Genomic DNA, 18,395 nt, shown 5'->3' on the forward strand with positions numbered 1-18,395 from the left:
TGTTTCTTGTTTTTTTTGTATTCTTTTTTTTTTAAATGTTTTTTATAAGACCAAAAATTTTAGGTACTCGTAAGTAGAAGACGTATTATGTATGTTACTTCAGCAATCTATAAAAATAAAAAATTAATTCTCCTTTTTCTGTTTATTGTCTTTGAAATATGATAACCTGATTACGTAGAAGAGGATTTACAGGACACAGAGAAATAAAAACCATTAAATTCGTCGCGACGTTTCGATACTTTCATTGTATCTTCTTCAGGCGAAGAATTCTTGTTGGTTGAGCGTGGAAAGCATAGCACAATCAAGGAAGAAGAATTCTTCCTTGACTGTGCCATGCTTCTGTGTCCTGTAAACAATCTTCTACGTAATCAGGTTATTAAAAATTAATTGTTTTGCATTTTTCTAAACTATTGTTTTATATAAGGTGTTTTGTTTTTATTTTTGCAAATTTAAACAGGTGAAAGGATATTCAATTTTAAGATAAAAGTTTGCTATGAACATGTATCAAACAATACTATGTAAGAAAGCTACATCCTTTGAAAAAGTTGTGTTTCTCCAAAATTTCTGGAAACATTTTAGATAAAATTACAAAATTTGTTACAGGTAATAACCTTTATACCCAAAGATCAAATGTCTTAAAACTGAATATTTTATAACTTGTTTAAATTTGTAACAATAAAAACAGAACACTGCTGTATCTCTTGTGTTTGTTAATTTTTTTCTTTTTTATTTATTTGTTTCTTATTTTGTATTTTTACTTTTTGTCTTGGTCTCTACTTTTATATTTTGATTCTGGCTTTTTATTTAAGCCAAAGAATGAGAACTAAATAGTAACTCTCTCATTTTTTATTTGTAGTTTAAATTACTTGTCTTTTCCACATTTTTCTTGCATCTTCTTAGTTTTCGATTGCTTGTTTTTTGTTTATTTTTATTTAAATTTTGCTTTATTTATTTGTTTTTATTTAATTATTTTTTAATTTTATATTATTTTTCGTAACTAGGAGATACAATAAAATTAGATGAAAGAAAAATAAAGCTATGGTAGCTGTTTTAAATCGGTAAAGTTGTAAAGAGAAGGCCGCCTATAATTTTAACAAAATAAAACGTTAACATTTTGTTCCCATCATAGTCTTGTCACAACTATTGATTATCTTTGGTTTTCAATTAACAGCAATTAAGCTCGACTACGTGATTTGCATGTAATTATAGTAATTATCCCAGAACTGATTATGTTTAGGGTTGGTTAAATTTCGGATGATATATGATCGCTAAAACCCACGTCATGGTTATGAGATATTACTGAGGTTTATTGCAATTTTCTACTAAATTGATCATTTTTTATTTTTTTTTTTCTCATAGTTAATTAAAATGTGCCTTGACAAGACTACTAAAAAACGCAATTTCTTTAAGTAACAAGACTACACTAAATTTCACATTTGTTGCAGAAAATCGTCCTGCAAGAAAGAATTACAATAAGCTGACAGGAGAAGACGTTTCCAGGCTCAAGACTGACCATCTCGATAATGTGGAAGCCTGCAAAGAGCAAGGCTGTACAACGCATGATCCGAATAACGAGACAGATACAGATTCAGATTTTACAGATATAGAGCTAGATGATAGGGATGATTTTTCGGACGATTCCGATTACGGTAAGTGAGTTTGTAAAATTGAATTTTAAAGTTTGAATCCTTAAATACGATTCTGAATTATTCGAGTTTGAAACGTCAGCTGCGCTTGAAACCGTTATAAATATTTAAAAACATGTTTCGAGATCGGAAAAATGCAAATAAATCGGACGAGTTTACCGAAGACACGTTCACAGCGGCAGATTAAAAGAGACAAGTTTAATGGAGAATTTGAAAATTGACTCGGATCGCGTGAGATAAATAAATTACATATGTAGATCTCGCAAAATATAAGCTTTGAGACTTTTTTATTTAATAAAATATAAATTTGAATGAAACATCATATACAGCGTGTCCCAGCTAGTTGAAAAGGTCTATTAGTGACCTGTAATGGTAAAATTAAAAAAAAAAAACTCTATAGTACCTTGACAGATACGTTACTAGTCTAGTGCATCACCTGAGATTATTTTCAACCATCCAGCATGTCCCAAAAGTAAGTTACGATACAAACTTGTGTTTTTTTTTTTAATGAAACACCGTATGTTTCTTTGCATTTTTGGATGTAGCCTTTTAAAACAATGTTTTCACGCTAAACTTTTGTTAGTCGATTTTGCTTAGTTTTAGAAATAAGAAGGTTTTTTGGACGAAAACATGCACTTTTTAAAAATTTTATTACACAAAAACTAAGACAGCTAGAACAAATTTTTTCTTACTTCTACAAAGAAGAAAGTACAGAATTTAAAGCTGTAACAATTTTTTAGTGTTTTGCATTTGTAAAGAATAATAAATTAAGAAGTTTGTTAAAAGTTAAATAACTTAAAAAATTTAAAAGGAAAACCCTATTTTTTATTTTTGCATGTAATAGATTGATAAATTGTCTATCTAAAAAAAAAAATTTAACGTCTAGAATTGATAAATAAAAAGATATTTAACATTGAATATTAATTGTAGCAACAATGCCTATCAATTTCTGAGCATTTTTGAGTCGTTATAAACACTGAAATTCGAATTATTGTTTTGACAAATAAAGAATAATAAATTCAGTTTAACACAAATGTGATTATTAAGTGATATTTCTTCCATCTCTGGTGCAACTATGCACTTTTTGGCTACTGAAACAATAGTATTTTTTTTAATGTTTAACGTTAAATATTTTTTTAGTTATTGATTATAAACACCTAATAAAAGTAATAATTTTAGCAAGACAATTTAATAACCTCTTAAATGCAAAAAGAATAAATAGGGTGTTCTATTAAAATTTTTCAAGTTATTGAACTTTTAACAAACGCCTTCATTTTTTTATCTTTACAAATGCAACACACTACAAAAATGTTACAACCTTACAGCTTGTACCTTCTTCTTTGCAGTAGTAAAAAAATATTTTTAGTTGTCTTAGTTTTTGTGTAATAGATTTTAAAAAATTGCATGTTTTTGTCAAAAAACCGTCTTATTTTTAAAACTAAGCAAAATCGACCAATAATAGTTAAGTTTAAAAACAATGTCATAAAAATCTACATCCAAAAACGATAAGAAACATATGGTGTTTCATTAAAAAAAACACAAGTTTGTATAGTAACATATTTTTGAAACACGCTGTATAGTTGTAAATTTTAGGCGCTAGACAAGATTAGTATCTATCAATGTTATACAGGCTGTCCCAACGGTCCGAAAAAGCTCTATAACTTGTTTATTTTATGAGATATTAACTTTTTCTTTTTTTTTAGATTACACTTGCGTTTCTGCTGCACATTTTAAAAATATTGCGGTTAATATACAGGGAGTCCCAATATTAAAAAAACACTAAAGTTACGTTTTTTTAAATGGAATCTACTCAATATGATTTTATTTTTGGATTCTACGCTAAATTACAAATAACTTTTATAGAGGTTGTTTTCATTTATCTGTTATCAATTTTGATTTGTGGCGCTTTTTTACCAGAATTTTTGAAATGTAGGGGTCTGTCTAAAAATTCGTACCTTCTAAATGCTTGCACACAACTTAAAGTAAGTAACGCCGTCTGATTCCTGAATGTTTGCCGCATCTTTTAAGTGTTTACTCAACAACCTGCTCAGTGCATGTGCCTACTGCGATTTTTAAACATGACAAATTAAAAATGTCAAAAACTCATTTTTTTCAAATGGCACCCTCTATTTATTATTGTACCAATCAAAAGATCTTTTGACAAGCTTTCCATCAATATAAAGTTTGTATAGTCTAGTGTAAAATTCTAAGTTGCTATCCTAAATTAACTAAATTTTGAAAAACTTTTCTGTTTTGAACAATAAAAATAGAGTGAGCCTTATGCACATAAAACATTAGCACAGAAAATAAACAAAAGTATGGAATTGGAAATTCTTTGCTGCAAGAAAATGTACAATATTGTGCACAATTGAGTTACAGAGAAAATTAGGCAAAATCTAACATATCGCAAAGCAGTATTATCACAATTTAGTAGAAAAATGTAAAAACATTAATAAATAAATAAAAAAACAAAATATTAAAGCTATTTTACAATTTTCTTTATAACAGATGCTCAAAAATATTACCATTTTCTTCAATACAAGTATGCAGTCTTTGTCTAAAAGATAGTCTAACACGACTTAGCATATCTGCATTTATTAAATGGAATGTATCCGGTATTCTTTGTTTCATATCCTCCGCAGTTGTTGGTCTCAGTTTATACACATTTTTATACAATTTTTTAAATGCAGCACTTTGCGGCAGTCTTGCATTTGGGTATTTTTATTTGTAGACTCTTTGAGCCAATACAATATTATGATCCGCTACACCAAGACTGTATACCATGTTAATGAGTTTTTGATGAGTAAAATTCATTTTGGGACTTATAATCTTCACAAAAAAATTGACAGATTGCAACAACGAGAGAAGCCCACTCGATTTTTATTGTCCAAAACAGAAAAGTTTTTCAACATTTAGTTAATTTACAATAGCAACTTAGAATTTTACACTAGACTATACAAACCTTATATTGATGGAAAGCTTGTCAAAAGATCTTTTGATTGGTACAATAATAAATAGAGGGTGCCATTTGAAAAAAATGAGTTTTTGACATTTTTAATTTGTCATGTTTAAAAAATCGCAGTAGGCACATGCTACTGGGCAGGTTGTTGAGTAAACACTTAAAAGATGCGGCAAACATTCAGGAATCAGACGGCGTTACTTACTTTAAGTTGTGTGCAAGCATTTAGAAGGTACGAATTTTTAGACAGTTCCCTGCATTTCAAAAATTTTGGTAAAAAAGCGCCACAAATGAAAATTGATAACAGATAAATGAAAACAACCTCGATAAAAGTTATTTGTAATTTAGCGTAGAATCCAAAAATAAAATCAAACTGAGTAGATTCCATTTAAAAAAACATAACTTTAGTGTTTTTTTAATATAAGGAACCCCGTGTATATTAACCGCAATATTTTTAAAATGTGCAGCAGAAACGCAACTGTAATCTAAAAAAAAGGAAAAAGTTAATATCTCTTGAATAATAAAATTGTACAAAAATGTTGTTAAATTAATTACTTTCGAAAAATTTTACAAATAATTAAATATTAATTTATGTAATTTAGTAGCTTTAGATTTTGTTAATCAACATTAAAATATAATAAAGTTTTATAAAGAAGAAGAGTTCCGACAAATGACTTATGAAACAATTTTTTAATGATATTTTTTCTATTTTGCGCATTTAACGTATTTTTGTAATATAAAAGTCAATTTTTCAAAATTTAGGAGGAAATTAATAAGGTTGTGGTTGGTAATAAAAGACACAAAGTTTAAAAGTTTGATTTTCGAAGTGTCAAATCTCAAATATTTTTCAAAATTTTGTTAAATTAACAATGCAAATATTTCATGTACACCAGCTGAAAAAAAGAGAAATCGCTCAAAACGCCGCTGAAAATCACCATTACCAACCCCTAGAAACTAAATTGTACTAGACTATTTCAGCACCCGAATCGATGTTAAAATGGCTCATTAAAGCATCGGTTTTGGCTTTCTTTCAGACGCACAATAGATTTTTTTTTAATTTTGCACTTGTATGTTAATGGGCGATTAAATAACTAGACGCTCTCGCTACAACCAACACTAATACTAATTAATAAAAAAAATGTTTGAATCAGAAGTAAACTTAACTTTTGATTCTAATATTAACACTAATTAAAAACTCATTCATTCGTAAGTTTGTTACCAGTAATAATATTAATTTATTAAATAAGAAAATTACAATCTGAACTACAAACATTAATAGCGGCTTGTTTGTAGCTCACATCTTGATCAATTATATATCAAAGATCAATAAATTCTCCAAACTAAACAAAGAGCTTTATTGAGTACCTAAATAATAATTTATGTGCTTTAAGCTCTCCACGAAGCTGAATATCATCAAAGAGATTTAATGCATTGCCTAGCCTAGATCATCAAAGTCACAAGATTAAATAATCTTTATTAATTAATTAACAGACAATATTCAAGTTTTTTAGAATTGAAAAATTATCAAATTAGTTTTAGCCCCATTCACAGAACATAACTGCTTTGGAAAGGTGTTGAAGCATAACATAATTGCACAACGGTCTGTTTGTTTATTAATCTGTTTTTGTTTTGAACTATTGTTACATTCAATAATTCAAAAGATTTCATAAAAAGCTCAATCGTTTTCTAAAAATGGATCAAACATGTTTGAACAGACGTAAAACAAATAAATTTGTTATTGCCAGCAATGAATTAATTTTGGATGCATTTATCTGTGAAAAGACGCTCTCCCACTGCGCTGCTGTAGCGTCAGCTCCATTTTAATTCTCACAAATTGCTTTATTTATCGTCGATTAACGACATTCCGACTGGGAAACCGATAATCCGATTCCATTCCGCTGGTGAATTTCATCACATTCTTGGAAAGGAAACGGAACAAAGACGTTTATGAGAGGTAACAATCGTCTTAATCAGTGCGCAAGTGCAAACAATTATCCCTAATGAAAGATAACAAGAAATAAAAGAAACTCATCTCGGGAGTGACAAAATTTATGCATCCGGTTGTACGAGATAAAAGCACTTTAATCGCCGCTTTTAAGAAGAAAATGAAGTATCTGGGAGGATCATCCACTCAAATAATTATACTTATTCCGAGCGAGCCGCTTAGTTCAGGTGGCATGAAAATGGAAAATTGCCAATTAAAGAAATGCACGAGGATTATCATCCGGAAAATTTTGTAATTTTGACTTTCCTCTCAATTCGACTTGATTATTCAACAAACTCTAATACTTTGTATTAATTGGTTTCTAAACATTATATTTCCACTCCTAAAGACATGTAAAGAAACAAAAATAATCTTACTCTGCTTCAAAATAAAAACCAACACTGAAATATGCAAAAAAACAGTACCGATTAAAGGTTTATTTTTTTTTAATACAATTTGAAAGTTTTTTCTCTAAAAAAAATGTTTTAAACTGGACCCTACTCTGTCTTTAAAAACGAAACTTTTTACACTTGGGGTTTACAACACAGTAAATTCTAAAACAAAACATCGTTTTATAACGTGTGAAGAGACAAATAAAAATTTCAAAAACTTTGTCTTATTAAATTTTAAGTTTTTTTGAATAAAGAACAGTAATAAGTCCCTTTTTAAAAAATTAAATGGAATACTCTGTATAGTTGAAAGTTATTTTATCGAAATAGTTTACTATGTTATTAGAAGTAAAGAATCAAAGACAAGGAACAAAAAAAAGTAATAGAAAATTAATTTTGAAAAAAGTATTTAAAAAATAAAAAAGAAACAAGTAAAAAAACTGGAAACAAGAAAATAAAACAAATTGACTATTACGATCCGCAAACGCACAAAAAAAGTAAGGAAAAAATATAAAAATAAGAGAAAAAGTGGAAAATAAGGAACAAGAATCAAAAAAATAAATAACAAGACTAAAAAAAAATAAAAATGCAAATCATTAAAAAAATAAAACACATTTACGATTTTATTTTGCCGAACGTAGTGAGGCAAGTAATTCAGCTGAGCCACATAAGCTCACGTTTACGCCGAATAACATATATCATTATGTCTGCAAACGTATTCAGATTGAGATTAAAGAAAAACACTATTATTAACAAGCAAATGAACAAAATAATCAGAACGTTTTGCAACCAATGAAATCATAACAACACTGCGTCAGTCTCGGAATCTGTGTTGAGATTTTTGAAATGTTTTTTAATTTAACTAGTGCAGTTAGTAGTAAAAAATGTCGAATACTAATGACCTCTTCAGAAATTGCTGAAGCAGCGAAAGAGGCAAAAAAACAGAATTTTAACTTTAGCTTGAAAGGTAAAACTTTTAGTTGTAACGTATAGTCATAAAAGTAGTCATATCCTAGCATATTTTTTAATGTGTATTACATATATTTAAGTTCTGACCCGGCGCATGCACCAAATCAAACTTAAATGTTTGCAATTGACTAAGTCCAATTTTGATGTAATAAAATTTTTATTGCAGTTTTAATTAGTTAGTAAAATATAACAGAAACAAACATAAAACCGGAAAATATCTTTAATTTTAAAAATATCTACTAAAAGTCACTTAAAAAATCACTCTGAATACGCGAACAAATTAATTGTTGAAACAATTAACTAAATAGAAAAATATATTTTTTTTACATGTTATTCAAGCTTTATCAAAAAATTAACAAAAACTCGTAATTGCTTACAAAACTACACATTTATGCTGTTTATTAAATGCGATAACAAAACAAAATTGTCAAATTGACGTTAGTAGCGTCTAATAATGCAGTTTAATAAAGCCGAACAATACTTTTCTTTCATAGTCGGCAGGAATTGACGATCTTTTACAGGTACACTGAATTATTATTAAAAATTTAAATAAAAATTAAATCAGATTATAATTTATATTTCTGTTAAGAAATTGTTAAAATTACTAAGATTTTCAATTATTAAATCAAAAAAGTGATTAAACGTCGCAAACTCTAAATACTTTGTAATTATAATAAATTTTTACTAAAAGATGTCTAATTAACAATTTTTAAATTTTTACAATTTTTAAATCGATTTTTAATTCATAAAAAAAACACATGTTACATAGACTTATCACTTTTAAAACTTAAAATTGCTTCTTCTAAAATTTAACCTTGTAGTGATAATGTTCATTGTGTGTTTTTGGGACAAATTATTCATTACGAGTATCTTTTGATCGTATAGTGAAGTTTAACTTCCGAGCTAATTATTAATCTCAGGAGAGTCGTAAACCTTGAATAAGATCAATTAAAGAACAAGAGAACTTTCGTAATAAAATTTAATTTTCTAATTTAAACAAAGGCAAGTTCATTCGTACCTATAGTTTGCCAAGTAAATTATCACAAATATTAGTTCTCTAGAGTCACACTATGCAAATTTTCATGCTTTGGTTAAGCAGATTTAAACTTAAACAAAAGTCCTGTTTTGTTTAGTGTCAAAATAGACTAGATGTATTTAGTTTTGGATTTCAATGTAATTAAAAGAAATTATGTTTTTAAATTAATTTTTTTGGTGGTGATAAAACTTACTTTTTGCTGAATGTGTCGAAGTACATTTCTCTCAATTAATCCAACAAAAAAGTTCCAAATTGAGTTTAATCTCAAATTGTGGCTTTGAGTTGTGGTTGTTGATATAGTCAGCCAGGCAATATATGACGAGAAACGTTTTACTTCGACAATAAGCCAAAATTGAAGCTCGAACTCTCTGTTTGCTAACCTAATATATGCAACAATGGAAGTCCATTTAGTAGTTCCATCGTGATTTACAATCGATAAATCTAAAGGAGATAGATGTTGATGTAACGCGAGTGACACGAAATAATCGATTTCTAATTAATTCTACTTTAGAGACCTGCACTTGCAGCGAGACAATTAATTTTGCAATGAATGTCGACGATTTTTACTGTATTTCTTGCGATAAAAGTGTTTGTTGATGTTCGTGGTGTAGCATAAAGAGATTACAAAAAATGGTCTTAAGTTAATGCGGAGTCACGTTTCGGTTAGAAGTGACAAAAGAGTAGCTGTTGAGAATATGGCGAAAATGGTAATGTAAAAAATTACATTTCAAATAAATTTCACTCGGTTATATTCGATTGTGAGAAAATGTGATCCTTTGTAGCAGCGTTTAAAATTTATAAGCCAGTGTTTTTATTGTATGACAATTGCCAATTTGACTTCTTCAGATGTTATTACCCTTTTCAATTTTACTATTTTAACATTCTTTATTTTACCATACTTACTATGTTGCACTTTTTTATTTGATTTTTGATTTTTATTTTTGATTAACTATTTTATCCGCAAACGTCAGAAAAATGATCATTTTATAACTAAATGTCACAAGTAAAAGTTTTACCTTTCAGGCACGGAGTAAAAACTCTATTTTTGCGTCAAAGCATTTTTACTTTTACTATGAAATTTACCAATATCGTTACTTTTTTGTCTCTTTTGCTGCTTCATCAAATTCTAAAGAGGTACATTGTAGATTCGAAATTTTGCACTACTAACTGCACTAGTCATCCACTAGTTAAATCAATCAACACTTTCAAAAATCTTAACACAAATTTTGATACTGACACATTTATTATGATTTTAATGCAAAGCGTTCTGATTATTTTGTTCATTAACTCTCTTATTATAGTCTTGCTCTTTACTTTCGCCCTGAACGTTTACGTTTGCGGATAAAATAGTATCTATATGTAATTTAGAGTAAAAGTGAGTTTATGTGGCTCAGCTGAATTATTTGCCTCACTGCGTTGGGCAAAATAAACTTTCAACTTCGCCCAGTAACCATCACTTAAACTGCGAGATTGTAAATGTGTTTTATTTCTTTAATGATTTGTATTTTTACTTTTGCGCTATAATTTTTTTGGTCTTGTTGCGTTTGGGGATCGTAGTCTTCTTCAATTTGTTTTTTTTTGTATTTTCACTTTTTTTTACTTTTTTATATACATTTGCTAAAATTTGTTTTTTGCACTTTTTTTCTTATTTCTTGTCTTTGATTTTTTTTAAGGTTTTACTTTTCAATTTCAATTTGTTCGTAACAGAGAAAAACACAATTTTTAAAACATTCTCTTATAACAAAGAAAATTTGAGAAATACAGTGCTTTGCTCACTAAGTTTTTGTACAAAACTCGCGTCCTAGAGAAAAATGTCATGTAAGGTAAAATACCAGAAACATAAAAAAATCTTCTTCTTCTTGGATCTTCTTGGTATGGAAACGATGAAAAAAACACGATTAGATCGTCACACCAAACTTTTATTTAAAACACAACGCGTTTCAACCACAAAGTGAGAGTTTGGTGTGACGGGCTAATCGTGTTTTTGTTCAACATAAAAAAATGTTAAATAATTCTATCTATAAAAATTATGGGAGTTTAAATTCTGCACTTTGACTATTTATTTCTGTTGAAAAATTAATTTTTGCGCCATATTTTTTTCTTATTTTGTTAATTCTTATTCTTTATTTTCCGCTTTTTTTCTTAGTTATGTACTTTTTGCTTACTTTTTTTTGCTTTTAAGGATCGTAATTCTCAATTTGTTTTTTTAATTTTTAGTTTCTTGTCACTAGTTTCTTTTTCATATTTTAAATACTTTTTCCAAAATTGATTTTTTTACACTTTTTTTCCTGTTTCGTGTCTTTGATTTTTTACAATAAAAACACACTGTTTTCTTACTTTTTTTGTTCTCCTTTATGTTATTTTTCTCCTTCTTAATAATTTGTTTATTATTTTTTATTCGCAAACGTCACAAAAGTGAACACTTTTAGACTAAATATCTCATGTAAAAGTTTTACTTTTCAGTTTGTTCCATTGTAGTAACTTACACTTTCGTTTCTTCAATGGTGAGTTTTAGTCTTCCTTTTTCTTAGTTTTTTTTTATTTCTCGATTCCGGCTCTTTTATTACTTTTAATTTGTATATAATTATTTTTAAAAACAAAAGAAATATTTATTCGTAATTAAACAATATCTCAATATATTTAACTTTCGTCAACCAAACCATTGTCATCATTGAAACATTGAGACAATGTTAAATAAAAAGTGGTATATAACTAAATATATAAATTTTACAATTATATACTTGATTTGTTATTATAAATTAACCTCAAAATTTTCAATAAATTCACGTTTTATATAAAATCTCGCTGACGATCATGAAAAATGTTGTTCGATACACGTGCGCTGTCTTATTTTTCAGGTCTTCGACTTCCATTGCAGCACTCAGCTTCGCTTCGTGCCGCAAAATTTGGTCTCAGACCTGAAAAATTATTTGACAGCGCACTTGTATCGAAAATAACTATTCTGTTTTATAGATAGATTATACAGTGAGATCAAAAAGTCTGTCTAACAAGCAAGCGTAGAAATTTAAAACGTATGTCTGTGGAAGATAAAATGTCACAATGACAAATGAGAAATGTCAAAATATTTTTTATGTAAATTGTGACTGGAAACCGTGGTGAACGATTTTTATGAATAAACACCAACAAAATTGTGTTTTAGTTTGTTTTGAGACGTTTCATAGAATAATTCAATTTAATTAGCTCAATGTTTTAATTTTTATAAAATAATTTTTTGACATCTAGGTAACATACGAACTGCCATGCAACATACGTCCTCAACTAGGACGCCTGCTTGATAGAAAGACTTTTTAATCGCACTGTAGATCCTATATAAGTTTTTTTTCCCTATTGTTTTTACCCTCTTATTTCTATCAACTCTTGGGATTCTTGCATCTTTTATTAGGATATTTTTTTTTTTTTTAGTTATATCTTAATTCTTTTTTGTTTCACATTTCTTAGTCATAAATTAGTTTTTTTTTTCTTCTTCATTTTGTAGCTCATTTCAAAATTATCAATTCGTTAGTTTTTTTTTTTACTTTTTATGCCTCGTTTCCAACGTTTACTTTTTTATTTCATATTATCTCTTACCATATGCATTTCTCTTTTTTACGTAGCCACTTTATAAAAAGTTTAATACATACACTGAAATAAACTCAAAAGGTGTTTGTTTCAAAAAAGCAAGTTTATTTTCTTTTAGTATCCTGCATTTGTTCATTTCATAAACGTCACGCCTTGTTGTACTTTAATCTTCTGTCACCAGATGCACCTTCAAACAATTTTCCCTTTTGCTTTTTCAAAACAAAACACTTTGAAAGTTTGCCTTGTAAATTGAGTTCTTTTATTGTAAAGAAAAAAATCTTTGTTGCAATTTAAAAGCATAAAAATCCGTAAATAATTGTCAAAAATTGGCATTTTTCAGTTGAGAATAAACGAGTGTAAATATTTGTTTCGTGTCCTATTAGAATTTATCGCAAGCAATCGATATTTAATTTGGATTTCCCGGTTTAAAAGCAATATCTTGGCGATAATCCGATGATATCGAAGATGCTACACTTGATTAGGTTTAGGGAATTTACCGGCGGCGGCACAGCGATTTAATTACGACACGAAGAAGGTATCTCCTCTGATGAGATTCGACTTTTCTTCGAGACAAGCTTGAAATGTTCGAGTGGGGTAATGAAGGGGCTTTTGAGGCGGATTTTCTGCTTATTAGGTGATATGACTTGTTACAGCAAATCCGTGTCGAAGGAAAATGTTTTGCTTATTCCGATGAAAATAATAAAAGTCGTTCTGTTTTTTTCACTTTATTCTAAAAAGTTGTATTTATGAAATTTTTGCAATTTGTGTTTTATTATTTCGAGAGCAAACACAGCCATCATTCAGTATCGACCCAAAAAGACTTAATCAAAGTTTCACCAGACTACGTTTAATTTCGGTTTGCAAACGAAGCGGAAATTGCATATTTGTATGGCAAGGTGACACAGTCGTATAATTTGAAGTTTCAAGCTAAATAACAACGTACAGAACTCTCCATGTTAAATTTTGAAATAAATTTAGACCCAATTTAGTGAACACGTACTTGAATTTATTGTTAATTAAATTTGTACATATATTTTACATTACCTATATTTTGTGAGAAGAAATTTAAGTGAGTTAAGACATTTCAACCGTGTATTGTTAGAAAGAGTTAAATCAATGACAAAAACAAATTTTATATAAAAAACAAAATAGGCTATTTTTACAGACTACTTTTAATAAGACTACTCTTCTTTCACTACAAAAAACTGAAATTCAGTTTGCGTTAAAGTTCCAGATGTTAAATTGAAAGTAGCTCTAATTGCTGTTAGAAAACTGTTATCTAAGCATTTGTTTTCTTGAAATTCTTTGATTCAGGTTGATTTTTGGCTTAAAACTGAACCAAATCGATTGCAAATAGCACAAATTGTTTCATTTTGGATTAAAATTAGACTTTAGGCAGTTATATTATTAAAGAAAATTGTTAATTAAGCATTTATTTTGTTGAAAAACTCGGATTTAGGGTGATTTTCGGCTCAAAATTGAGCTAAATCGATTGCAAATAGCACAAATTAACTTATTTTGCACTAAAATTGGATTTGAAGCAATTATTTTTATAAAATTTTATAAAATACTCAGTGAAGTGAATCAAAGAAAGTTAATGTTTTATGTGTTTCAGTATCTTTAATTAAAATAAATATTTACACTTGTTTACTTTGGAGAAAAATAGTAAGAGTACGTTTGAAATAAGCAATGTTTTCGTAATAGAGAAAAACACGATTTTCAAAACATTCTCTTATAACGAAGAAAATTTGAGAACTTGCGTCTCAAAGGAAAATATCATGTAAGGTAAAATACCAGGAACAAATAATGTTAAAAAATTCTATCTAAAAAAATTTTGAAATTATGGGAGTTTAAATTTTGCACTTTGACTTTATTTATTTCTGTTGAAAAACTAATTTTTCATGTTTTTTTGCTTCAGACTATTAGAAGAGGAATTGTTTCCTCTTACAATTTAGGATTACTCTCTGTTTAACGTTATTTGTGACACTATAGATGTAAAGAAATACGCCATAGAAAAATTAATTTAAAAGAGAAATGTTTATTTCTTTATTTCGTTGACATTGCTAGTGCCATCTATCAATTCTGTTTTATCCTATTCTGTCTTCTGTATTTAAATGTAATAATTTTGAAAAATTAAAAACACTGAATAAAACAAGAAGAAACAAAAAATTAAAAACGAAAAATGAATAATAATGCAAAAATCAAACAAGACAGACAAAAAAATTAGAATTAAGAATAGTAAAAAATAAAGTGAAAATGTTTTTATTAAAATAAGTGCACTAAAAAACAAAAAATATGGAATACAAAATCAAATATTGCAAATAAAAGAATTAAAACGAGAAGTAAACTCATAGTAAAGAAACAAAAAATAAGCTGATAATAAAAGCACGTAAATGGATAATGAACAATAAGAATGTTAAACAAAAAACTTAAATTGAAAAAGTGTGTTAGAAATAATAATAAACAAAGAGAATTGATAGACGCTAATTAACATTTTATCATACGGTTATTAAAAATTGAGTCTATTTATTTTTACGTTAATAATTGAAAATATTACATTCTTACTATTACAACTTTTGAGGTAAATTACTTATGACTTCTTGAAATATGTAGAATTGTTATGTTTGATAAGTCTAATTTATTTTTCTTCCATCTTTTCTTGTTTGGTCAACTGTTCTGAAAATACATATTATTCAATTATAGTTTATGTTTTTAAATCTGACTTAATATTTGTAGTCAAGAATTTAAAAAAAAATGGTTTTGTTTTTTAATTTGTTCTTTAGTTTTAACTGAAAAAAATACTATAGAAAATGAAGCATAGAATAAAAAAAGTTGAATGAAACAAAACGATAATAATTAACTAGTGGAAAATTATGAAAATAATCAAAAATAATTATAAAATTAGTAGTGAAAAACTTCATACAAAAAAATGGGAAATAGGAATTAAAAAATACCAAAACGAAAACACGAATTGCGAAGTGGTGAAATGAAATTAAATAATCTGAAACAAGAATTTAAAATAAAGATTACCAAACCAGAAATAAAGAATAAGAAACAAAAAATACCAGAAATGTAAACAACAAAGATTAAAACTACAAGAAACGGCTAAATATCACAAAACAATATTTAAAATTATTAATAAAATTTCGAAAAATATACATGTTTTTTATTACAGAATAGCATGTTAACCATGTCTTAAATGCCACTCATTTATGCACTATTTTAACAACTATTTTAACTTAAAACAAAATTTCATACAGGTGTAAAAATTGTATGCAGATTTTGTGTTTCTGTTTTAACCACTTAAATAATAAAAAAACACTTACAGTGGGATTAAAACTAAATATTGTACGAATTTTTTTTGCAAATGTTGGTGTAAAAATAACAAATTATGACACCTTGCTGTCTTTTACTCTCAAGTCTACAAATTTTTTTTATTCAATATTTTATACCAATGTAATAAAGTGCACCTTCTTAAAACTTTCTCCAGGGTATTTCCTTTCCCCTGTCGCAACTTTCTTTACCCCGACATTGAAAAAATTAATCTTCCGAGGGAATGTGTCTTCAGCTGTCACGCCATCGTCATAATTCGTCGCGTGTTCTTAAAAAGTGACGTAACCCGTCGCTATTACTCTATTTTTAAGGTAAGGAAAGCTTCAACTTCCCGATTAAATCATAAAAAATCCACATTTTTATCGTTAATATTAAAATTGAGCGTGAAGGTGAAAGGAGAAGTCGCGTAATTTGAAACTTTGAATAATGATCGAGAAGTTTCAAGTCGGTGTTAATTTGCTAAGACTTGAAAGGGGGTGCTTTTTCAGTGATGGATTGTTGTTTTTTTTGCAGATGAGGCTCTAACTTGCAACGTCTGCGATAGGACCTTCTCGTGCCCCAAGCAGTTGTCGTCACATAAACAGAAGAAGCGACATTTTGGGTAAGTTAAAAAAACATAGAGTTGTAATTTTGCATGTCTCGAGGGAGTTACGATGGCTCGAATAAAATATGGAAATTTGCGAATCTTTGATACTTGTGGCGAGGTTTGAATTTTTAAAGAATTTGAATACGAGATTACACTCTTTTATATTTTTTCCTCCTATCCACTCTAATTGAAAAAAAAGTATACAGGGTGTAAAGTTGGTAAAGTCCAATATTGACCTTTAAGCGATAAAATTTTAAAACGTGTATATAAGAAATTGATAATCTAGTCCATCATCTAAAATTATTTTCAACTAGGTATACAGCGTGTTTCAAAAATAAGTTACAATACAAACTTGTATTTTTTAAACATGTTTCTTAGCATTTTTGGATGTAGATTTTTTTGACAATATTTTTAATCTAAACTTTTATTGGTCAAACAGTGCATGTTTTCGTCAAGAAAACCGTCTTATTTTTAAAACTAAGCTAAATCGAGCAATAAAAGTTTAGCTTGAAAACATTGTGATAAAAATCTACATCCAAAAATGCTAAGAAACTTATGGTGTTTTATTTAAAAAAACACAAGTTTGTATTGTAACTTATTTTTGGGACACGCTGTATAGTTGAAAATAATTTTAAGCGATAGACAAGATTAGTATCTATCAAATTTCTATATACATGTTTTAAAATTTTCTCGTTTATAGTAAAATAGTTTTCCTAAGACCTACTAAAAATTGTTAAGAGTAAACCAGAGGGTAAACAAATCGTAAATTAGTGGAACACACCCGGACCCTGAAACAAATCAGTTTTTAATAGGGCCGGATTACTTATTTTCTTTTTGTCTAAAATACTTGAAATATTTTAATAGTTTTTGATGTAGTTGTTATTAAAGTCAAGTGTGTTAAGAAATTTAAAAAAGCCAGGTGGTTATTAAAATGCTATTATTAAATAAAGCTGTTTTTTTTAATAATAGCTTGGTAAATCTCTACCACTACTTTGGTTTTAAATACGGTCCTGTTTTATTCTAGTGGGTGCAGCAACACTTGCAAAGAAACGTGCCATTTATGGAGAGTTACAAATTTAAGCCATTGTTTGGTTAATCCCTTACAATGTGTCATAAAATTTTTAGTAGGTCTTAGGAAAACGATTTTTCTATAAAGCTCAATATTGGACTTTACCAGCTCGCTGGAATACCTTGTATAATTAAATATTGCGTTGAGATTAATTTCATATGCTGTTAACTGAAACCACTCATGCAATTCTCAGTTTCTAATTACATTTTACTGTTTGATATTACAAATCAAATAATCGCAGATTAAATCACTATTGCTGTTTTCTCTTGCATTTCATTTAAATATGTAATAATCGGTCATTCATATTGGTTTACAAACTCAGCGAAATAATAACTTTAGTGTTACTTCTTCTTGGATCCTCTTGGTATGGAAACGATGAACAAAAACAAGATTAAACCATCACACCAAACTTTTATTTCAAACACAACGCGTTTCAACCACAAAATGGTCATCCTCAAGTGAGGATAAAACTTTTTTATTAGTTTTATTTTCACCTGAGGATGACCACTTTGTGGAGAATAAAGAGTTTTATTCTCACCTAAGGATGACCACTTTGTGGTTGAAATGCGTTGTGTTTGAAATAAAAGTTTGGTGTTCAACTTTAGTGTTCGTTTTCTCAAGTAAAAAAGTCTAGGCTAGTTTTGAATTTTTTTTGCGTTGTTGAGTATTAAAAAAATCATGAATTTACCATTGGCTGTTTTATTTAGTTTTTAACAATGTGTATGAATTTTTTATTTAATGCAATGCATTTAATGCAATGTTTTATTTGTTTGTTGTAAAACATAATTTTCGTAACGTTAAACTTTGAAGTTTGTTTTTAAAATTTTAGATTTTGTTAATCCTGT

General features: G+C 28.1%; 1 protein-coding gene across 1 annotated transcript in view; it reads left to right on the forward strand.

Annotated features, from left to right (window-relative positions):
• LOC123009956 overlaps positions 1 to 18,395 on the forward strand; it is a 54,002-nt gene that overhangs the window by 29,730 nt on the left and 5,877 nt on the right. Inside the window, exons 2-3 of the mRNA XM_044406552.1 lie at positions 1,446 to 1,649; positions 16,409 to 16,496. Coding sequence (XP_044262487.1) covers positions 1,446 to 1,649; positions 16,409 to 16,496 — 292 coding nt within the window. The remainder of the gene's footprint in view (positions 1 to 1,445; positions 1,650 to 16,408; positions 16,497 to 18,395) is intronic.

The sequence above is a fragment of the Tribolium madens genome, unplaced genomic scaffold (genome assembly GCF_015345945.1).
Source record: "Tribolium madens isolate multiple individuals breed KSU strain unplaced genomic scaffold, Tmad_KSU_1.1 Scaffold_7;HRSCAF=85;Tcas5.2_LG10, whole genome shotgun sequence".
Taxonomy (NCBI): domain Eukaryota; kingdom Metazoa; phylum Arthropoda; class Insecta; order Coleoptera; family Tenebrionidae; genus Tribolium; species Tribolium madens.